The 24,508-nt window shown below is 42.6% G+C and overlaps 1 protein-coding gene across 3 annotated transcripts in view; it reads left to right on the forward strand.

The window, feature by feature from the left end:
• Positions 1-3,545: 3,545 nt before the first annotated feature.
• MGAT4A (alpha-1,3-mannosyl-glycoprotein 4-beta-N-acetylglucosaminyltransferase A) overlaps positions 3,546-24,508 on the forward strand; it is a 121,239-nt gene continuing 100,276 nt past the window's right edge. Inside the window, exons 1-2 of one of the 3 annotated variants that reach the window (XM_055242076.2) lie at positions 3,546-3,639; positions 8,092-8,420. In XM_055242076.2, coding sequence (XP_055098051.1) covers positions 8,327-8,420 — 94 coding nt within the window. In that variant the 5' untranslated portion in view covers positions 3,546-3,639; positions 8,092-8,326. Of the gene's footprint in view, positions 3,640-3,760; positions 3,776-7,469; positions 8,421-24,508 lie in introns of those variants that run through there. The other 2 variants (XM_055242075.2, XM_063617660.1) reach the window with 2 other exon arrangements.

A 24,508-nucleotide genomic window follows, 5' to 3' on the forward strand; every position in this document is an offset into this window, starting at 1 on the left:
GCTAATTTTTGGTGTTTTTAGTAGAGACGGGGTTTCACCGTGGTCTCGATCTCCTGACCTCGTGATCCGCCCGCCTCGGCCTCCCAAAGTGCTGGGATTACAAGCGTGAGCCACCGCGCCCGGCCGTTCTATGGCATTCCAGTTTCTTGGGACAAGTCACTGAAATCCAGACTTTCCTGAGGTACAATGTATATGGTTTGAGATAAGTGTAACGTATTTTCCAAAACCTGCCCTTCTGCTGCCAGTTGAAGCAGCAACGAAGTATCAAAAGAGCCTCCAAGTGAAAGCAGTTGTGTTTTTCCTGTACACTTTTTGTCTTCTGCTGTGTTTCCTCCACTACCCAGAGTGCAGGGGGAATTCCTGCTTTTTATCTGAATAAGCTGGTGGAGTCTATAACTGAAGCTTGTCCTTCCCCCCTTTCCTTTCTCCTCTGACATATGCCTCTGCTTATAGAATGTCTGTAAATGCTTTCATTTCCTTCCTTCACTAAGAGAAAAAACTGGAGAAGGTGAAGAGAAACACCTTTTTTTTTTTTTTTTTTGATGGAGTTTCACTCTTGTTGCCCAGGCTGGAGTGCAATGGCGCGATCTTGGCTCACTGTGACCTCTGCCTCCTGGGTTCAAGTGATTCTCCTGCCTCAGCCTCCCAAGTAGCTGGGATTATAGGCATGCGCCACCGTGCCCAGCTAATTTTTGTATTTTTAGTAGAGACAGGGTTTCACACTGTTGGTCAGGCTGGTCTTGAACTCCTGAACCTCAGCTGATCTGCCTGCCTCAGCCTCCCAAAGTGCTGAGATTACAGGAGTGAGCCACCATACCTGGCTGTTTTTTTCTTTCTTTTGTGAGACAGAGAAGGAGAGAGAGAGTGTGTGTCTCACTCTGTCACCCAGGCTGCAGTGCAGTGCAGTGGCACGATCATATTTCATTGCAGCCTGAAACTCCTGGGCTCAAGTGATCCTCCCGCCTCTGCCTTCCCACTGGCTGGGACTACTGGTGCATGCACACCTGGCTAATTTTTAATTTTTATTTTTTTAAAGACATGGGTCTATGTTTCCCAGGCCGGTCTCGAACTCCTGGGCTCAAGCAATCCTCCTACCTCTGCCTCCCAAAGTGCTGGGATTATGGGCATGAGCCACTGTGCCCAGTGGGGAAATATATGTAAAAATATTCATCCACTCAACAAAATTTTGTAACTTGCTGAAGATGTGAGCAGAGAGGTAGTCTGGAGGGGTGATATAGGGGCTCTGGAATCAAACAGACCTGGATTTGAACTCTGATTCAAATATTTACTAATTGCCTAAATTACTGTTTGTATCTGTCAAATGTCTTAATTTCTCAGGGCCTCAGTTTCTTCCTGAATAAAATAGGGATAATAGCCCCTGTTCCATTTGGTCTTTTGGGTAATTCATGAAAATGGCTTGGGGGCATTCTCCATGATGTTATCAAATGGCAGTACTTTCTTCCTCTGCAAGAAGTAGTTTGCTTGTCTGTCATTAAGAGCACTGTAATAGCAAGGCCTAGAATAATCTATTCCTAGGAGATATTTTAGGCAAGATATATCCAACAATGTATTAAAAGCTTTACCTTGGAATGGTCTCAGTCTTTACCTCTGTTTACATCTGGTCATGAATCAAATTGCCAGCTTGCTACTTGGAAATGGCTTCGTCATAGAATACAGGAAACCTGGCTTTCAGGTCCCCAACGTATTCGTCCGTTTTCATGCTGCTGATAAAGACATACCCAAGACTGGGCAACGTACAAAAGAGGTTCAATGGAGTTACAGTTCCACATGGCAGGGGAGGCCTCACAATCATGGTGGAAGGCAAGGAGGAGCAAGTCACTTCCTACATGGATGGTGGCAGGCAAAGAGAGTTTGTGCAGCAAAACTCCCTTTTTTAAAACCATCAGATTTCGTGAGACTTATTCACTATCACGAGAACAGCACGGGAAAGACCCTCCCCCATGATTCAATTACCTCCCACCAGGTTTCTCCCACGACACACGGGAATTGTGGGATTTACAATTCAAGATGATATTTGGATGGGGACACAGCCAAACCGGAAGTAGAGAGAAAACACACTCAAAGTAGAGGGAAGAGTTGTCATTGGATATCATGGCTGTGATCCCCCAAGTTGTGTCCACAGTGCTGGGCAGTAGACAGATCTTTTGGTATGGTTCCCCTAAACTAGTAAGAGACTATGGGATCAGGGATGTCATGTGTCTCTTCCTGAAGTTTTAAATTAGCCGTCATGGAGAAACCTCAACATGGGAAAGCTGATAACTCCATGCACGTTCTAGCTTATTAATTATTATCTTGAGATAAAAATAAAGGAATTTATCGGAGGTGGGGAGGGGACCCTGTTCTGATTGATGCCTCTTAGAGTTTTCAGTTATTGAAATTACTGTTTTCTGAAAAGAATCTACTTATTACTTTGGGAGCTTGGCAGGAACAAGGCTGCCTCCTTGATCTTTGGCCCCTCAGTTCCCTTACATGTTACCCGGTAGGATTGCTTGTAAGGATTATTGCAGCAATAAAGTTAACACATCCCGTGTTTCTGAACCATTACCAGCTGTGTGACCTTGGGCACGCCCTTTCACCTCTCAGCTAGTTTCCTCTTATGAAAAATGGGGAATAAATTTAAAACATGAGATATGCAATGAACGATCTAACAACACCCGTGCCTGCTATACGGTTAAGTATTCAAAAGAGGATGTGCCCAGGGGTAGTTACTGTTAGCACAAGTCCTATGGATACTATGAAAAACAGGGGCAGACCACCCAGGCTTTCTACAAATGAGTCAATTTTTTGCCTTTGAAGTTAACCACTAACCTTGTGAAACGGTGACAGATAAGGACATGGGGTTCAGGAGAACGGGGCATGGTGGAAAATCAGGGGCATTAGCACCCAGCGATGTGCGTTGAAACCCTAGTTGTTTTTCTCCTTCCCCCGTTGCTGAAATCAGCCCTTCTGGCCGATTCGCGGGGTTCTCACCGGGAAGTTGGGGCTGTCACGACCGTCCGCGGGGCCTCAGGAGCTCCTGTGGGGGCTGGGCCCGGGACCTGTCCCCGGGGAGGCCGCCCGGTATGGGCGGCCGGTAGCGGGGCGCGCCGATTGGAAGGGGCCGGGTGGAGGCAGGCGGGCGCCTGGGAGCTGGGGCAGCCCCGGGTGGTCGGGTCGCGCGCCGAGGCGCAGGCCAAGGGCTCGCCCGGGCCTTTGTTGGCCGCCGGAGCGGCCCCTGCATGCGCCGGGAGGATCCCAGCCAGATGTGGCAGCGGGGCGGCGGGGAGCAGGCCAGCGCCCAGAGCTGGGACCCGAGACCGCGGCTCCGCTCCGGACCTCGCCGTGACACCGATGAGCCGGGCCGGCCTCCCGAACGCTCCGCAGGTTGCGCGGCGGCGCCCCTAAGTGACAGTCGCGCGGGCCACTGGTGGGGCGCGGGGCGCGGGGCGCGGGGCCCGCGGGGCCGGCGGCGGGCGGCCAATGGCTGGCGGGGTCGGAGCGGCCCGGCGGGGCGGGGCGGGCGCTCCAGCGGCGGGGGCGGAGCCGGCGGGGCGGGCGGGGCAGCCCGCAGCGGCGGCGGCAGCGGCGGCCACAGCAGCTCCGCCGGCAGCCGCGGGAGCACGGCGACGCCAGCGGCGGGTGAGGGGCTCGCGGCGGCAGCGGCGGCGCGCGGGGGCGGGAGGGGGCGCGGGGCGGCTGCGCGGAGGGCGCGGGAGCGGGGGGCGGCGCCGGCGGCCGGGCTGGCGGCCCCGGGCTGCGGGAGATCCACCTGCTGGTAACGGAGCCTACTGCGCCGCGGCCCGGCCGGAGCTCTGTGCGGGGGAGCTGTTGGCGCCTCTGGGCGCGGGGCCGGCTGCGGGCGCGGCTGGGCCTCGGGGGCGGGCGGCGGGGCGCGGGCCGGGGCGTCCTCCCAGCGTCCCTGCCCCGCGCCGCGCACCCCTCGGGGCCGCGTGCCCTCCCTGCGGCCGGCCCTGCGTGGCGGGGCTCGGCGACTTTGGGGGAAAGTGGAGCAAAGTGCGGATCCGGGGGGTGCGGACGGGGAGAGACAGCTGCCTGTGGGACCCGGGGGCTGCGCGGGAGTCGGCGCGTTCGCGGGGTCGCGGGGCTGACGGGCGGGGGCCGGACGGTCCGGGGCGCAGGGGCAGGGGCTGCTCCCGAGGGGACCGGCCGTGCTGCCTTCGCAGGGAATTTTCACACAAAGTGAAGGGCTGCGGGGCCCGCGTGAAAGAGCAGCCCCCGTTTCCCCAGGCCTCAGCTCCCTCCGTAATGAGGAAGCTGCAGTAGGACCCTGAGGCTGGGTCTCGGTGACTCCACCAAGTGTGCCAGGTGACATCTCGGAGGCGAGCTTTTCTGAGCTGGCAGTCGAGCCACTTGCACACCCGCCTTTATTTCTCGCAACAGTGTGTTTCTCTTGAGCGGTTTCATTGCCTACATTCTGCATTGGAAAATAGAAGCAGGCACAATGTATACTTTGAATGCTTTCCATATATTTTGCTGTTGTGCTTTTGCTGTTGGACGAATTAATTGATAAAAGATAATGACAGAGTCGTTCGTTGGAACGTAGACTGTAAATTTAGAATAAAAATATGCGTTTTGTGGTTTATGTTTCTTTTTCTGAATGTTTAAAAAATGTTTGATGAACAGGTTATCTTGACATAGATTTCTTTAACCCACACGTGTAAATCCGAAAACGCACTGGGCGATGACATTATGTAAGCTGTATTAAAGAAAACTACTGACCCGTTTATAAATGGCAAATAAATGAATTTTGCCACAATTGTGGTGTGTAAAGTTATATAGGCTTACGTCATGGATTTTATTGATTCCAGATATCAGGAATTATTGTGCCTTTCATTCTTAAGGCACCTCTCCCCTGTCTGTGGGATGCTGATTAAGGAAGATGCCAAACGTTCAGCAAAGTGTTCTCAGCCGCTGACTATATTGAGTATTTCAGAGAACACTTTAAAATAAGTAAAGGTTTTGTATCCAATAATAAAATGAAGGCTGAAGCCCTTAAAGGATTGTTAACAAAACAGTCTGATGTCTAGAGTTGAAAGTTCCATTCACCTTTGGGAGGGTGGAGAAATGACTAGCAATTTTAGCCACTACCTTTTTTCGTTGTTGTTAAAAATTCAAACGTGTTAGGTTATAGTCTCCGAGAATATTAAGGGGCTAGATTAAAATTTTTGCAAATGTAGACACTAATAAAAATGTAGGTCACCTGTGTCTTCCAAGCCAGCCTGTGAATTATGTCTCATAATTGAAGAGTGAGTAGAGTTTCTTCACTTGTGCTGTGCAGTTAAACTTATTAGCTGGGAAACCCTAATTAAAAATGTATGACTGCATTCTTACTGAGTAAAACACTCATATTTTTCTTTCAAAATTTCAAGGCTTATTTGCTAGTAGAATTTATTGTAAGTATCTTCAGAGTTTCATAACTTACTGGATCCAGTATTTTTTAATTTTTTCATATATTGGGGTAGTATATCAATAGTTTGGTTTTAGAGTTCATTTACTTTTACTTGTCTCTATACATTTCTATGGAATTTTTTTACGAGCTTTATTTGTGTTTAGTAAAACTTTTAAAATATCCTTAACTATATGATGTGCTCTCTACCTCCCCATTATTATGAATTGAGTGCTTACTCTAATAACCTGTATGCTTTTTAGATCTTTTACTAGAACAAAATTCTTTCTCAAGTAAAATAGGGCTAAGTAGATAGCAGCTGAAAGTTATAAGTATTTTAATATAATGCCACACTGGGATTAATGTTCCAAGTTATATAATTCATAGAATTATCACCCTTGTTTTTATAATCAGAATTCATTATTGGGTGCTTATTGATTTAAGATAATTAGAGCAGTCTTGTTATGAAGTTTTTTGGTTTTTTTTTTGAAACGGAGTCTCTGTCACCCAGGCTGGAGTGCAGTGGTGTGATCTCGGCTCACTGCAACCTCTGCCTCCCTGGTTCAAGTAATTCTCCTGCCTCAGCCTCCCGAGTAAGCTGGGATTACTGGCATCTGCCACCACGCCTGGCTGATTTTTGTATTTTTAGTAGAGACAGGGTTTTCATCATGTTGGCCAGGCTGGCCTTGAACTCCTGACCTCGGGTAATCTGCCTTCCTCGGCCTCCCAAAGTGCTAGGATTACAGGCATGAGCCATCACACCTGGCCGCTGTGAAGATTTTAATTCTAAACTGTAGACGTGGGCATGTTTGATGTTAACTTGTCTTAACTGTAGAAGGTGAGTAAGTTCAGTCTTAGGGAACAATGATAACTTCTGCATGAGCATATTTTTAGATCTCTTTGTGTTCAGGTAGTAAAAGAGGGTAGGTGCTTCTAGAATATTACATGGAAGGTAGAGCCACTGTCTGAGGATGGTTAGCAGGCATAGTTTGGTGGTGGGTTGTGGTGAGGTATTAGCCAAAAGCTACGGGAAGTGGAGATTTGTTTAAAGTTGTATGTTTCGACTTTGAAAATTTCCATGAATTTTGCAACTTACTCCATAGTAGATCAGTGTGTCATATAATTTTTTTTTAAATTTACACTTACAGCTGGGTATAATTAATACTCTGGGAAGATTCTGCAGTTTAACCTGATACTTGGACTATACCTGGCACTTCTCTTTGTATTGCCAGGTGCAGGTGGCCTCATTTGAGAGGGAAAGTGTAGTAGATGAGAGCTTGGACTTTGGAGACAAACAAATTCGAGTTCTTTCTCTGGATTCATTTCCTTGTGTGTAGAACAGAGTTAATAATGCCTGCCTCATAGGAAGGATTTTGTGAAGATTTAAACCATGTGGTGGATCAGGCACATAGGAAACATTTCATAAGTTGTAGTGGCTGTCATTATTAGTACTATGCCCCTGTCATCTTTCTTTACTAGGGGGAATTTCTAGTAATGTTCAGTGTTAAGAAGCAGTGGTGGTGGCAATTTCTGAATTGCCTGCAAATGGCTGCTTGAATCAATAGTGCTCTTCTCCAGAGAGAATTTTCCGTTGGAACTGCTGGCCATTTTTGGAGGTATATTAACTCCCCCACTACAGTGTCAGTATATTACCAAGTGCATCCTGTGGCACCCGCTGAGGCTACCAGGAATCTGTGCACATCTTGGAGGGCGTGACGTGCCTCCTGGGGTTGAGACTGACCATGCATAGAGTGGACTGGAACCAGTAGCTGGCTGGTTTTGTTGTTGTTGTTCAATTAACCAAAAACGTTTGGTTTTTAGTACAGTTAACATTTTTTGAGAACCTATTATATGCTAAATGCTGCGCTTAAGTACTTCTAATGACTTCATTTCTTTCCCTTTTCCCAACAGCTTTGTTCGATCAGTGGTGATTTCCCAGATTTCTTGAGTTAAAGCAATGCAGAGTGATAGAGCCTAAGGCATACAGTATCCTGGCGGGATTGCTGCGTTTTCTAAATGCTTACATATTTCCAGTTTACACCCTGGGAGTGGTTAGTCACTGGAAAAACGACATTTATTTTATGACAGTGATAAACAGCAGTTATAACCGTAACCTTTTTGTAATTTATGACAATATGTGAAAGAGGACATAAGACAGATTGTTACCTCATTTTGTGAATGAAACCTTGAGATCTAGATAAGTGGCATGCCCCAAATCATGTAAGTAATGACAGAGCTGGGTCAAGGGCCCAGGTCCTTTGACCCTTATATATTGTATTCTGTCAATTTTCTTATTAAAAAAATTTCCTATTATTGTGCAATAGGAAAACTGGAGAGAGTGAAGGTTATGTTTCTCAGGAACCATTGTGTGATCACTAGAGTTCTCATCCTGGAATCTGTGAGCTCCACTTCTCCCTTTAAAATCAGTCACCATAACTTTCTTTTTAAAGACAAAACAAAACCAATGAGGAGAGAATATAGTTTGAAGCTGTTTTGTATTTTTTTTCCAGGAGGAGAAGGACCATATAATTCTAGTATGTTAAATGAGTAGTTTCGATGTAGGGATAATATTTATAGATACAATTTAGCTCTGCCAAAAGTCTGTTTATAATGATGAATAGTAAATGAAGAAACTTACATTTTGCATTACTGAATGAGCTTGACTTTCTCTTTTCCCCGAATAGGAAGGGAAAAGACCGAGGCATCAGCGTATGAAGACCGCAGAGACAATCCCGAGTACAGTTGTGAACGGCATTGCTGCTAGGCTCCTCCTGCAGATCATCTGAAATGAACTTCTCTTACTGATTTTTATTGGCCTAGAGCCAGGAGTACTGCATTCAGTTGACTTTCAGGGTAAAAAGAAAACAGTCCTGGTTGTTGTCATCATAAACATATGGACCAGTGTGATGGTGAAATGAGATGAGGCTCCGCAATGGAACTGTAGCCACTGCTTTAGCATTTATCACTTCCTTCCTTACTTTGTCTTGGTATACTACATGGCAAAATGGGAAAGGTAAGGAAAATGACTCGGAAAATGTGCATGAAATGTACTAGGCTTTTTGCTTGGTTAAGGTGCCTAAATGCTTAGGTCAAATACCCTGGCAACCTGCATGTTACATGCTATCTGCTGGCAGTTTCTTTCTGATATAAAAATGAAACAGTATTCTTGGACAGAGGACACAGAATTTCTAATTCCAGTGGGGCTTGTTTTGTTTTCAGTTTCTTATAATTGTACTTGGAGAAACAGATACTGATCAGTGGTTTATATTCTAAAAGACAGCCAAGTTGAATAATAAAGACTTTTGTTTTGGCATTTTGTTCTTTTTACTAAACATAATTAAGTGTTTAATAAGCTTCCTTGTACCAAGTGTTGCGTAAAACACTTAAAAGGACACAATTAGTGCCTTCGTGAGATTTACATGCTAATTATGCTAATGATTGGGTGCTATGTAGTTAATGATTTAAACTGCATGCATTGACAGATTACTCCTTAGGCAAAAGTATTTAAGAAGGGATAAGTAGAAATTCTTATTGGAATATTAAAACATTTTTAAAAAATTAATTATGTTTAGACTGTTGAACCGTGTTTTAAAGAGAAGCTATCTGTTCATTGACTGGAATTATATAATTTTAGGGTAACGTATTTATTTGCTTTTTTTTTTTAAGAGAAACTACTTGAAGTAAATTCCTACCCATACTTCTTACTTGTCTCCTTTCCTTTGATTAATCTAAGGAATGTTGATGATGAGAAGAAAGATGGAAATGTTGAGGTGGTTGCATATTTGGTTTGTTAGAATATCTGTCATCACCTGGGCTATTTGAAGCTGCTGTTGCTGATGTTGCTTTATTGACTCATATGAAGACAACTGAAAAGATTGCTTTGTGACCTTATTCTGATGTGTGTTTACATCCATGTCTATATATACATATTGCATATGTATATATCTGTATGTGCATGTATATGTTAAAAATCTGATATAAGTAAAAGCATGCTCTGTGCTTTGAGCAAGTAGAGTCTTTTCCCGTTCTTTGTCTTTCTCTGAGTTGGGCTCTAATTTTGGGGGAACTCTTGGGGGAAAATGAATGAAAAACTTGCTAAAGTCCTTTTTGCTTTATATGCAAATATGTACATTTTAGAATTCATGTTTTTATTGTACTAAATGAGAAGGCTTAATCAGGAGGTGCTTTCTTTTTGTTTGTTTTTGAGACAGAGTTTCACTCTGTCACCTAGGCTAGAGTGCAGTGGCAAGACCTCGGCTCACTGCAACCTCTCTGCCTCCTGGGTTCAGGCAATTCTTGTGCCTCAGCCACAGGAGTAGCCGGGACTACAGGCACAGGCCATCACGCCCGGCCAATCAAGAAGTAGTTTGAATAGTTAATCAAACTATTGATTGTCCCTGACATGAACAAAACAAATGACTGGCTATTAAAAGTCTGTTTATGAAATAAGAGGGTTGTTGAGCAGAAAAGTATGCTTTTTTTTTTTATTTTTATTAGGAAACTTACCTATTCAGAGAATTATAGTAGTAGAGAAACTTGACCCTTTTCACTGTGCCTTATTTGAAAGACGACAGGTCTTGGAATCTCCATTTTATTTTCCTTGTTTCATATGTAAAGGCCTTATAATAAGCATAATTATTAAGCTGTCTTTAGAATGAAAATTAATTAAAAAGATTCTTTCTCTACACAGTGTTAGATGCACACACACAGTCTGTTAACTTTGATCATCATTCTCTGAATAGCTCCATAATTCTTCTTTGCAAACTTCTGCTCTGATTTTCTACTTAGTGTTTTTTCCAGACTCTTCCAGGTATCAACACAGGTTTCTGGTTATGGTTACATAAAATCTTCTGTGTTAAATGTTATCGTTTCTGTAGCCACTCAAACTGTTGGGCATTTGGATTCTTTCTAGATAGTTCTGGCAGTCAGACAGCCTGGGTTTTCCAGAGAAGTCCTGATTTGAGAGACTCAATTCTAATATACCCATAAACCACGTGCTCTGATTTTTATTTTGAAAGTGTGGTTTCTATAATCTTTGACATTGCTAGACTAATGGGTTTTTTTGTGTGTTTTTTTCATTCATTCATGGGTCCCTTACATGTACCTATCTTGCGCCTAGCCCTATATTATATGCTATTAATAAGAAAAGCAATAAGTAATTTTATGCCTTTGAGCAGCTCAGGGACTGGTCAGGGAAAGATGCATGTAAACAAATTTACCATCAGATAGAGTTAGATAGAAACAATAACAGTGCTTGCCTGTAAGTGTATTATATGTATTTTAATCCTCATAACAATGATTGGAGATATTATCCCCTTTCTGTAAATGGAGAAACCAGGGCAGAGTGACTGAGAAACTTACCAAGGTCATATGTTAAGTAGTGGAGTTAAAGTTTGAATTCAGGCAGCCTCATTCAAGAGCTTATGCTCTTAGCTATTGGTCTGTTGCTCAGAAAAGCAAAAGCAGAGGCTACTAATTCTTCAGGTGCTTTACACAGGAGGTAGAATGTGAAGGATGAATGTGAAGGCCAAGCCAGGCAGAGTGGGGAACACTGGGCATATCAGGTCCAGGGAGCTGCATGTGCATCTACAAGTTCTGAAGGGGAGTAGAGTATTCATCCTTTGGAATTGTGAGATGCTCATTAATACCAGCACATAGGACTTAGGCCCTCTCAGTGTTTAGCTGGTAATCACAGTACTGCAAGCTTCTTGTATTGGTTCAAACCCTGACAGCGCACCAACAGACAACACGAGGCGGTGTGGAGCAACATGCTGTTTTTTTTTTTTTGTATTTTTTACTTTTTTTAATTTAATTTAATTTTATTATTATTATACTTTAACTTTTAGAGTACATGTGCACAATGTGCAGGTTCGTTACATATGTATCCATGTGCCATGTTGGTGTGCTGCACCCATTAACTCATCATTTAGCATTAGGTATATCTCCTAATGCTATCCCTACCCCCTCCCCCGACCCCACAACAGTCCCCGGAGTGTGATGTTCCCCTTCCTGTGTCCATGTGTTCTCATTGTTCAATTCCCACCTATGAGTGAGAACATGCGTTTGGTTTTTTGTCCTGGCAATAGTTTACTGAGAATGAGATGATTTCCAGTTTCATCCATGTCCCTACAAAGGACATGAACTCATCATTTTTTGCAGGCAGGCTGAGGCCTAAAATGGTGTCAGACCCAAGTGAGGACCGGGCAAAGGTTTTATAGTCTCCTGTAAATAAAAAGTGTCCTAGTCTGACGTAACTGCTACGTTGTACCCAGGTGACCCCTTTCTCAATCTTCAGGGGTACGTGTCTTCCGGCCGGCTCTCTTCCTGCTTCTGCTGTCTTGCTGGCGCAAGTTGCACCTTGGGACTGACTGGGCCTGAGAAGGGAGGAGTTATTCATCTCCTTAAGCTTTCAGGCCCCGGGGAGAATCTTTAAAGTACAGTTCCTAGAAGTACTGGTTTGACAAAGTCCTCATTCGCCACTTGAAAGAATACACGAGCTGGTCCAGGGGATTGGCATAAGTGGGGGAGTATGTCAGGAATCCTGCCAGGGAAGCTGTGGTGCAAGACAGAGTAACAGTTTCAGCGGGATATACTGGATTCCCACATAAAAATGAGGCAGATTTCCAATTATGTGGAATGGACAAATTGGGACAGTTGTAGGTGCGTGTTGTGAGAGTGGGGCAGGAGTAGTTACATGTCTGTCTTGCTGGGAGGAGCATGGCTCCTGATGAACCTCCTGCTGTGGTCAGGTGCAATCTAGACCCTGGGCGAGACTGATGAAGCAGTCACGGGTCCCTGTCCGTTGGGACAGAGACTGGTATTATTTTTGCAGTGCCCGATCCGGTGGTGCTTAGTAAACATTTGTTAGATAAATGATTGATTCCTTCAGCAAAAATGTATTTAAACAGTTTTAAACAGCTTGAGATATAATTTACATACTATACAATTCATCCATTTAAAGTGTACAATGAATTGGTTTTTGGTATATTCACAGATGTGTATCCATCACCACAGTCAATTTTAGAGCGTTTTTATCACCTCAAAAAGGAATCCTATACCCTTTAGCTATTACTGTCCTAATCCCTACCTCCCTCCCCTCCCTTCCTAGGGGTTAGGCAACCACTAATTTTTCTGTCTCTATAGATTTCCCTATTCTGGATTTTCAGATAAATGTAATCATATAGTATGTGGTCTTCTGTGACTGGCTTCTTTCACTTAGTGTAATCTTTGCAATGTTCACCTGTGTTGTGGCAGATCACTTCACAGTGGGGTTACTTCACAGTACACAGAAAGGATATGTGCTTCGTCCCTTCTTACAGCTGAATAATAGTCCCTTGTATGGATGTACCACACTGTTTATCCATCCATCCGCTGGTGAACTTTGGGTTATTTCTACGTTTTGCCTATTATGAGTAATGCTGCTATAAACATTGAGGTGCATGTTTCTGTGTGGACATGTGTTTTTATTTTTCTTGGGTATTTACCAAGGAGTAGAATTGCTGGGTCCTATCATAACTCTATTTTGTTTAATCATTTGAGGAATTACCAGACTTTTTCAAAGTGAATGAGACCTGTACACATTCTTATTCTTTTACTTCAATCTGTTTATCTTTGAATTTACTGTGTGTCTCCTGTAGACAACATATAATTGGATCATGCTTTTTAAAATCCAGTCTGACACTCTCTGTGTTTTGATTGGGTTGTATATTCATACATACTTAATGATATTACTAATATAACTGGATTCATTTCTGTCATCTGATTTTTTGTTTTTCCTGTGCCTCATGTCTTTTTTGTTCTTGTATTCCTCCCTTATTGCTTTTTTTTTGCATTGATTGAATTCTAATTTAGCATTTTAATTTCATTAATGACTTTTTCACTACTTTTGAGTATTTTTAGTAGTCTCTCAACAGAATCAGCTTTAGATTTATACTAGCTTAATTTTAGTAATATATAGGAGTGTTGCTCCTATGTAGGTCTGTTCCTTTTTACCCTTTTGGGGGGTATTGTTATACTTATTACATCTGTTAATGTTGCAAACCAAACAATATATTGTTATAATTATTATTTTTATGTGTTATTATTTCCTTAGCCCATTACAGTTTTTTTCCACCTACCTCCTCTGTGCTATTACTGGCAATTATATTACTGACATATTTCCACATATTATGGACCCAGCAATGAATTATATAAATATTTTATACAATTGACTTTTTAAATCAGTTAACAGAAAGAAGAAAAAATACATTAATAGTGTACATTCTAATTTCATAATTATTGCTGCTTTTTATGTGGATTTGAACCATGATCTGGAGTCACTTCCTTTCAGCCTGAAGAATTTCCCTTAGTGTTTCTTATAAGGCATGTCTGCTAACAATGAATTCCCTCAGTTTTTGTTTATTTAGGTATGTCTTTATTTCACCTTTATTTTTGAAAGATAGCTTTTCTGGACATAGGATTCTTGGTTAACAAGGGCTTTTGTTGTTTTTGAGCACTGTGCGTGATTGCATTGCCTTTGTCCTCTATTATTTCTGCTGAGAAGTCAGCTATTAATCTTATGGAAGTTCCCTTGTAAGTAATGTCGTTTTTCCCTTGCAGCTTTCAAGATTTTCTTGTGTTTGACTTTTTTCATTTCCACCATGTGTTTGTGGGTCTCTTTTATTGACCCTGTTTGGAGTCTGTTGAGCTTCCTGGATGAATAGCTTATTGTTTTTCAGTAAATTTGGGAAGTATTAAGTCATTATTTTGAATTTTTTTCTTCTCCTTTCTCTCTCCTTTCGTTCTGGTATTCCCATTACACGTGTGGTGGTGTGCTTATTGGTGTTCCACCTTTCTCTGAGGCTGTGTTCATTTTTCATTTTTTTTTCTCCCTCTTGAGCTTACGTAATCTCTACCAACCTGCCTTCAAGTTTGCTAATTCTCTCTCCATTGTGTTCAAATCTATTCTTGAGGCATGTATTAGTTAGGGTTCATCAGAGAAACAGAACGCACACACACACACACACACACACACAAACACATGTGCGCGCACACACAGGAAGATTTATTATAGGAACTGGCACATGTGATTATGGAGGCCGAGAGGTCCTGGAATCTGCCGTCTGCAAGCTGGAGAACCAGGAAAGCTGGTGGTGTAATTCAGTCTCAGTCCAAAGGCCTGAGGATAAGGGAGCCAATGATGAAAGTCCCAGTGCAAGTTCAAAGGCCGGAGGACCAGCTGGGCTGATGTCTGAGGGCGGGATATCTTAACTCAGACCAGAAACAAATTTGTCCTTCCTCCAACTTTTTGATCTACTCAGGATCTTAGTAGATTGGATGATACCCACCCACATTGGTGAGGGTCATGTTCTTTCCTCAGTCTACAGATTCAAATACTAATCTCCTCTAGAAATACCTTCACAGACATATCCAGAAATAATGTTTTATCAGCTGTCTGGGCATTCCTTAGCCCCGTGAGATTGAAACGTAAAATTAACCATCACAAGGTCCTCTGGTGAATTTTTACTCCTATTGTACTTTTCAACTCCAGAATTTCCATTTGGTTCTTTCTTAAAATTTCTCTCTTATTATTAATAGTTTATATTTGATGCCTCTTTGTCATACCTTCTTTTACTTCTTCCATTAAATTTTCTTTTAGTTCTGTGAGTTTATTTATAATGGCTGATTTGAAATCCTTTTAAAAATAAATCCTGGCCGGGCACGGTGGCTCATGCCTGTAATCCCAGCAGTTTGGGAGGCTGAGGCAGGTGGATCACCGGAGGTCAGGAGTTCGAGACCAGCCTAGCCAATACGGCAAAATCCCATCTCTACTAAAAAAATCAGCTGGGCGTGGTGGTGGGCACCTGTAATCCCAGCTACTGGGGAGGCTGAGGCAAGGAGAATTGCTTGAACCCAGGAGGCGGAGGTTGCAGTGAGCCGAGATCGCCCCACTGCACTCCAGTCAGGGTGACAGAGCTAGACTTCATCTCAAAAAATAAAAATAAATAAATAAATCCAACATCTAGTTCATCTAGTTGTACTCACAGGCAGTTTCTGTTACCTGCTTGGTTTTTTTTCCCCCGTTTGGTGTATTGGTTGTATTTTTCTGTTTCTTTGCACATCTCCTAATTTTTTCATTGGAAACTGGACATTTTAGAGAAATGTATTTTAGCAACCTGGGGTACTAAAGTCCCCTTCACGTGTTATTATTTGCTGATTTATTTGTTTAGTGGCTGGCTGGAGCTTCAGTTCTTGGTTTGCCCACACTCACCCTAGGATGCCCCTTTACTCTTTCTGAGACTCCTACACTAATTACTAGCTGATTGTTTTATTGTTTACACCAATGCCCTGGGGCATAAATTCTGCTACAAACTAAATTGTGGTTCCTTTTTTTTTCTTTTCCACCTATAATGTATTCTGTGATAAAATTGTGATTCCTTTGAAGAAATAGTTTCTAAGGTCAGTGTCCGATATTTTTCTGACCCCAAGAGGACTCCTCCTTTCCACCTCTTTTGCAGGTTCTCTCCTGCAAGCTAGTTCCCACACTCTAGGCCGCATCCTCACTAGATCCACAATTCTCCCCATTCTCTCACCACAAGCCCAAACTTCTCCAGGCGCTGTTGCAAATGAAGCCCCTTCTTTGGGAAGAGATCAGGAGCTGTTTTATGGCTTCAGGCAAGATTTCTGAGTCTTGAGGTGGGGCTGAGGATAATGACAGATTTTTCTCTGAGTGGCAGCCCCACTCTAGGAGCTGAGCACTAAGTGGAGAGGCCAGGAGGTTGAGGTTCTTGTGGCTGTGCTTTTCCAGGTGCCAGGTGTGGAAACACTGCCTTCCAAGCCCAGGAAGGGCTGTCAGGGCCCTAATATTCTCAGCACACTGCACCCAATGTAGAGCCTGCATTCCATCAGCAGGGGTTGGATAGAGTAAGAGAGCCCCCACATCTCAATTGCACTTGCCTGGGACTTAACCTTAGCTACAGGCAGCTGGGGGCAGCAGGAGAAAAGTTGAAGTCCTGCTTCTCCCAGGATGAAATCCCGCAGCTTGGAGCTGGAGAGCAAAGGGAGCCCTGCGTTCTTGGCTGCTGTAGTCTGGAGTGAGGTCTCTACCTCACTGGTTGAGGAGAAGAGACGGGGGAATGATCTTGGTTCAAATACTGTGCTCTCATCTTTCTCACTGAATTTTTATAGATTTTCTCGTATAGGTATTTCTTCATTTGCTATTTGTCCTTGAGACAGTTTTTAAGTCCTCTTAAGAGGTTTTTAAAACAATAATTTTCACTAGTTTCACTTCACAGGGGATCAGCAGAGCTTACGCTGTTGCGTTGGAAGTGGAGCTCCAAAAATATTTTGAAAATGCTTTATTCATTACCAGATTTCATCAAATTTAATACACCATTAGATGCACCATGATTGTAAAGTACTGCTAAGCAGGAAAAGCAGCTGCTGATTAAACTATGACATGCCATCACGTGTAAGAGTCACCTTGATTTCAGATGTTGAAGTATGGGAGAAAATGTGTACCTTTGAATCAGTAGACTACAGTATATTCTGAGAAAACACTTACTGCAAGAAAAGATCAGATTTGTATCCTGTTAGCTATAACAGAAACACCAGACAAAGCATTTTATTGAAAACTATGATTCTGATTTGTAAACAGTGAATAAAAGTTTTTAGATTTGTTTTTCTTTACAGAATAAGCAAAGCTGCTTTCAAATATGATATAAGGAAAGTTAATACTAAGTCTAGGACTTGGAATACGCCGTCATCATTCTGGCTTACCGAAATTGTCGACCTGTGTTTTTTGAGTGCCTTCTGTGTGCCAGGCACTGTTTGTGGTCTGGGATGCATTAGCATTAGAACATGTTAGAGGAATATCCTTGCTGTAGTGTAGGAGAGGAGGGAGGAGAGAGCTGCAAAACAGTAAAAACAGTAAATTAAACAGTAAGTTGAACAGCAGTAAATGTTTTTAAAAACTTTATTATGAAATACTTTTAGATTTACAATAAATGTACAAAAATAGTACACAGATTTCCCTTATACCTAGCCTCCCCCAATATTAACAACTTATATATAGAGTAGTATAATTTTCTAAACCAAAAAATTAATTTTGATTGAAAATTATTAACTAATCTACAAACCTTATTTGAATTTCACTAGAGTTCCCACTAATGTCCTTCTGTGCCAGAGTCCAATCTAGGATCCCATGGTGCATTTAGTTGTCATGTCCTCTTTCTTCCAGTATGCAAAATGTTCTCCATTTTTTTTTTTTTTTTTTTGGGATGGAGTCTCGCTACGTTGCCCAGGCTGCAGTGCAGTGGCGCGACCTCGGCTCACTGCACCCTCCACCTCCCGTGTTCAGGCGATTCTCCTATCTCAGCCTCCCTAGTAGCTGAGATTACAGGTGCCCTCTACCATGCCTGACTAATTTTGTATTTTTAGTAGAGATGGGGTTTCAACATGTTGGCCAGGCTGTTCTCAAACTCCTGACCTCAGTTGATCTGCCCGCCTTGGCTTCCCAAAGTGCTGGGATTACAGGTGTGAGCCACCACGCCTGGCCCTTTCTTTGTCTTTTATGTCCTCGACATTTTTGTGGAATGCCCCTGAATTTGAATTTGCCTGATGATTTATCTAGTTAGATTGAGTCACAGTCGGCCCTCTGTATACACAGATTCAACCAACCACAGATGGAAAATGTGGTTAGGTCTACAGTGTTTGTGTGTGTACTGAACATATACAAACTGGTTTTTTTTGGGCCCTTTCTTTGTCTTTTATGTCCTCGACATTTTTGTGGAATGCCCCTGAATTTGAATTTGCCTGATGATTTATCTGGTTAGATTGAGGCACAGTCGGCCCTCTGTATACACAGATTCAACCAACCACAGATGGAAAATGTGGTTAGGTCTACAGTGTTTGTGTGTGTACTGAACATATACAAACTGGTTTTCTTTGGTCATTATTCCCTAAAAAACACAGTATAACAACTATTTAGCATTTACATTGTATTAGATATTGTAAGTAATCTAGAGATGATTTAAAGTATACAAGAGGCTGTGTGTAGGTCATATGTAAATACTGTGTCATATATCAGAGACTTGAGCATCTGCAGATTTTGGTATCCTCAGAGATACTGGAACCCATCCCCTATGGATAGCAAGGGACAACTCTAATGCATTTTTGGCAAGAATACCACAGAAATGATGTTGATGTTATGTCCTTTTTTTCTGAGATGGAGTTTCGCTCTGTAGCCCAGGCTGGAGTGCATTGGTGCAATCGACAATCTTAGCTCACTGCAACCTCTGCCCCCTGGGTTCAAGCAATTCTCCTGCCTTAGCCTCCTGAGCAGCTGGGATTACAGGTGCACCCCACCACACCCAGCTAAGTTTTGTATTTTAAGTAGAGATAGAGTTTCTCTAAAGTGTCTAGGCTGGTCTCAAACTCCTGACCTCAGGTGATCTGCCCACCTTGGCCTCCCAAAGTGTTAGGATTACAGGTGTGAGCCACCGCGTCCAGCTACCTTTTTTGTTTTTTGAAACTGGGTCTCACTCTGTCACACAGGCTGGAGCGAAGTAGTATGATCATGGTTCACTGCAGCCTTGACTTCCTGGGCCCAATCAGTCCCCCTTACCTCAGCTTCCAAATTTGAGGGAAGGCCTACAGGCATGCAGTACCATGCTCGGCTAATTGTAAAATTTTTTTGTAGAGTCAGGGTCTCACTATGTTGTCCAGGCTGGTCACGAACTCCTGGGCTCAAGTGATCCTCCTGCCTCAGCCTCCCAAACTGCTAGAATTACAAGCATGAGCCACCGCACCCTGGCTGTATCCTTCAGTTAGCACATTATATCAGGAGGTGTGTGATGTTGATGTGTCTTGTTACTGGTGATGTTTGCTTCGATCACTTGGTTGAAGTGGTGTCTGACAGGCTTTTCCACTGTTAAGTTACTATTTTTGCCATTGTAATTAATAAGCATTTTTTGGAAGCCAATATCCTGTTTCTCATCATACTTTTACCTACAAATGTTGACATCCTTTGATGATTTTTGCCTGCAGCAATTTTTTTAAACTTTTATTTTAAGTTCAAGGGTACAAGTGCAGATTTGTTGCGTAGGTAAACTTGTGTTATCAGGTTTGTTGTAAGGATTATTTCATCACCCAGGTATTATACCCATTAGTTATTTTTTCTGATCCTCTCCCTCCTCACACCCTCCACCCTCCAAAAGTCCCCAGTGTGTGTTGTTTCCCTCTGTGTGTCCATGTGTTCTCATTTAGCTGCCACTTATGAGGACATGGGGTATTTGGTTTTCTGTTCCTGCATTAGTTTGCTAAGGATAATGGCCTTCAGCTCCATCTATGTCCCTGCAGAGGACATGATCTCGTTATTTTTTTATGGCTGCCTGCAGCAATTCTTACTGTGGTGTTTTCCAAATGTAACTTTCTGTTTCCATCATTCATTCTGTACTTATTAGTTAATTGGAATTCCACTGTAAGGAAGAGATGTCTCTTCTCCCTCATTTCTTTTTTTTTTTTTTTTTTGAGATGAAGTCTAGCTCTGTCACCCAGGCTGGAACGCAGTGGCACAGTCTCGGCTCACTGCACCCTCTGCCTCTCGGATTCAGGTGATTCTTGTGTCTCCACCACCTGAGTAGCTGGGATTACAGGCGTGCGCCACCATGCCCTGCTACTTTTTTTTGTATTTTTAGTAGAGATGGGTTTCACCATGTTGGCCAGGCTGGTCTTGAACTCTTGACCTCAGGTGATCCACCTGCCTCAGCCTCCCAAAGTGCTGGGATCACAGGCTTGAGTCACCACACCCGGCCCTCCTTCATGTATTTCTTTCTTATTTCTTTACATAAGTATGAACTCATGGATATTTATTTAATTCTGTGGGTTATGATCCTTTATGACAGTAACTTATTTTGTTGTTTAAATTGTCTCAGAGGTGGCCATTAGGAGCTTCCTCAAGTTGGCTTCTGAGCCTTTTGTTGTGCTGCTATCATTTTTTTCAAATTTATTGAGGTGAAATTAACATAACAAAATTAACCCTTTTAAAATAAACAATTTAGTACATTCACAATGTTGTGCAACTACCACCTCTATCTAGTCTCCATCATTTTTAGAGCCATTTTTTCCTTTCTGGTGCCATAGCATGCTCCAGGCTTGTCCTGTATTTTCTCTACCCCTGTCCTGGAAGCAATCATTTTTCCAAGGAGCCTGTAGTTCCTTTGGAGAATAGAGTCTTGCTGTGCTCATTCCTACCGTGGCATCATCTTTCCAGTCCCTCTAAGTGCACAGAGCAAGGGGATACATGTGCGCGTGCATAGCATCCACAGCTATTTCGATGTCCACCTCCGTTTCTTGAATTCATAGTGATCCCTCGGATTTTAATTGAATACTGTAGTGTCCATGCTAGTCTCCTCTTTTCCTTATTTGTAAGTCCTGTCTCCAACAGTAAAAAATATGGCTCTGGCAGGATGCGGTGGCTCATGCCTGTAATCCCAGCACTTTGGGAGGCCGAGGCAGGTGGATCACTTGAGGTCAGGAGTTCGAGACCAGCCTGGCCAACATGGTGAAACCCCGTCTCTACTAAAAATATAAAAAATTAGCTGGGCGTGGTGGATGCGCCTGTAGTCCAGCTGTTCGGGAGGCTGAGACACAGGAATAGCTTGAACCCAGGAGGTGAAGGTTGCAGTGAGGTGAGATTGCGCCACTGCACTCCAGCCTGGGTGACAGAGCGAGACTCTGTCTCAAAGAAAAAAAAAAATATGGCTCTTACTATCCCAGTATAGTTACTTATGCTCAATCCCAGTATATACGTACAGTAGTTTCAGAATTCTAACCCATACACAGATGAAGAGTAAATTTACTAGGGTACAATATTTGTGCACAGTTCTTTTTGTATTTAGTCTTGTAATATACAGATGCTATTTTCTAAAGTTACTTAGGTTATATTTTAGTCACTTCCTCTTCTGTGTGGTTATGTTATTCATTTATAATCTGTTTACGTCCATATATTACTGTTTGTATTCTGTTTTGGGTTTCTCCCATGTCCTGCTAATTGCAATCATTTACATTTTGGATATGTGAAACATGTTGGTTCTGAGTCAGAACAGTAAAGGTATGCTGAGAGATGTGTCTCTTCTCATTCTTTCTGTCCCACTTCTATTCCTTCCTTGTTTCTACCCATCCATCCCTTGTAGGTGTTCAATCTCACTATTTTCTGGTTTATCCTTCCTGGATTTCTTTTGTATTTTTAGTGTAGACAGGGTTTTGCCATGTTGGCCAGGCTGGTCTGGAACTCCTGACCTCAAGTGATCCACCTGTCTCAGCCTCTCAGAGTGCTGGGATTACAGATGTGAGCCACTGTGCCTGGCCTACGGGTTTTTTGTTTGTTTGTTTGTTTGTTTGTTTAAGATTAGATTTAGCCTTAATTTTTTTATTCAAACCACGGTAAAGCAAGAATTTAGTGTTTGGGAGAAAACTCTAGTTGCCAATTATGTTGTAAACATGAAAGTCTGGGGATAGAGTTGATTTGATTAACATTTAGATTTAAATAACTTATTTGGGAAAAGTAGATTCTGTACCTTTTTTTGCTGAAGTATATTTTGCATGTCTATTAATATTTACTTTTCAAAACCTAAAGATAAAAGGCCATTTTTTTTTGAGACATAGTCTTGCCCTTTTGCCCAGGCTTGAGTGCCGTGGTGTGATCTCGGCCCACTGCAGCCTCCATCTCCAGGCTCACTGCAGCCTCTGGGCTCAAGCTATCCTCCCACCTTAACCTCTTGAGTAGCTGGGACTACAGGTGTGTGCCACCACATCAGGCTAATTTTTTAAAATGTATTTTTAGTAGAGATGAGGTCTCACAGTGTTGCCTAGGCTGGTCTCAAACTCCTGAGCTCAAGTAATTCTCCCACCTCAGCTTCCTAAAGTGCTGGGATCACAGGCATGAGCCACTGTGCCTGGCCCAAAAGGGCATTTTTTAAGAAGCTCTGTTCTGTGTATTTCCAATAGGAAGCTAGAAAGTAACTTAAAGCAAATTATAGTCAGTATTCATTTGGTAAAGTTTGTTTCCAGCTTAAATGTAAATGTTCACATGTCAGGGTTTTGTCTTCCCTCCACAGTTGAGATGAGATGATATGATTTTCTAACCAAGAAGATGAGGGGTTGGCGTGTGAATCCATCTTCAGTTCAGCAGGTTTAGATACTTACGGCATTCAGAGCAGTTTCTCTTCTTTTAAGTAATGTTTTAAAGTGTAAGAAAGATGTAAAAAGTGTACAGATCATAAGTGTACAGCTCTATGAGTTGTCACAAAGGGGCACAACTGTGTAACAAACTCCAGAAGTACAACCTTTCAGCATTTACCTGTCTTTCCTGTATTTTGGTGCACACATCGGTACACAGCTATTTTAGTTGTCGGGTCAGCAGCTTTTTAAAAAGGATTCTTTCTCGTGGTGCATCTCTGAAGGATCCAGACAAGTGATGAGAATCAGTAGTGTTACTCATGCGTTCATGGAGGTGTGAACACAGTGCTGTGATAGCACTGGGGTAGAAACAGCACATTCAGATGACGGATTCTGGAAAGGTTTCTCACAAGAAGCGGTGTTGGAGTTGGTCTGAAAAGAAGATAGGAATTTAATGGGGGAGAAAGGTATTCCCTGTGTTAATAGCGAAGGTGGATGTCGGATTGAACCAAGGAGTGGGCATGTGTAGTGTTCGGTCTGATGAATGCAGGTCCAGATGCACGAAGGATGGAGAAGAGTGGAGGAGACTGAGGGAATGAGGGAGCAGGGAGCAGGGATGGTAGCAGTAAAGGTGACGAGAGAGCTGAAGGGCTCGGCAGGAATTTGTGGTGAAGAGTGTCAGTATGTTACTACTTTATCCTAAATTTTACTTGCTATAAAATATCCTGCTGTGTGTGGTGACTCATGCCCATAATCCCAACACTTTGGGAAGTTAAGGCAGGAAGATCCCTTGAAATGAGCCTGGGCAACAAAATAAGACTCCATCTCTACAAAAAATGTAAAAATTAGCCGAGTGTGGTGGCTTTTGTCTGTGGTCCCAGCTACTGAGGAAGCTGAGGCAGGATTATAACTTGAGGACTGGGAGGTTGAGGCTGCAGTGAGCCATGATTGAGGCTAACGTGGTACTTATACATGTGTGAACACATGTCTTTTTTTCTCTTGTAAGTTACTTAAGTGGTTAGCTGATTTTTTTTTGAACTTTAAATACAATAAAAAACAAGCACAAATATTGTAAAACTACCATATTTATATTTAAACTTACTATTAATTATCAATACTATGGGCTTTTTCATTAATTTCTTCATTTCTAAACCTTCCTAAGGTTAATAGTAATTCTTATTTTTATACCTTTCTGGGATTTTAGAAATCTTATCAAGCTAGAAAATAAAAAAGTGAGTGTCTTCTGGGACCATTCATGTCAAGTGTGATCAGGATTATTGACTGAGTATTGAGTAGGGGCCAGGAACCTGGTTGCTTCCCCCGATGTAATTTAAATCTAGGTTACTTGTTGTCTGGGTCCTTTCTGTTTTTTTCCAAATTAACTTGTTAGTTTAATAAGGCCTTTTGAGCTCAAATTTATCATATAGATTTTAGTTTTGCCCAGGCTGGTTTTTCCCGTATGGAATAGCGTTCCTTACCGACCACTTGTCGTTATATCGACTTAGTAGAGAGATTGCAAACTTAAACATTTCTTGTTGGGATCTTCTGATTAGAAGGCCACTTAGAGTTTTTTTCTTCTTCTCAGACAAGAGATCTAGTCTAGCATCTTGGTTATTTTAGGACAGATCACTGATTTTTTTTTAACCCAATTTCTTTATGTGACCACTGTGCTTATCTTCCTCCCCACCCCCCATTCTTCTTATACTTCTTATTTTGCTCCAAAACTGTGGGTTTGCACAGAATTTCCTTTTTCCTTCCTTCATTATTGCACACACAGATAGACAAAAGTTTCTATATAAGCAGACATACTTATTAGAGGAAGGAAATAACAAATGTATTGACTGTCTTCTACTTATTCAAATTCAGAAAAAAATTGCTGGGCACAGTAGCTCACGCCTGTAATCCCAGCACTTTGGTAGATCACTTGAGTTCAGGAGGTCAAGA

Source organism: Symphalangus syndactylus, chromosome 14 (assembly GCF_028878055.3).
Source record: "Symphalangus syndactylus isolate Jambi chromosome 14, NHGRI_mSymSyn1-v2.1_pri, whole genome shotgun sequence".
Lineage (NCBI taxonomy): Eukaryota > Metazoa > Chordata > Mammalia > Primates > Hylobatidae > Symphalangus > Symphalangus syndactylus.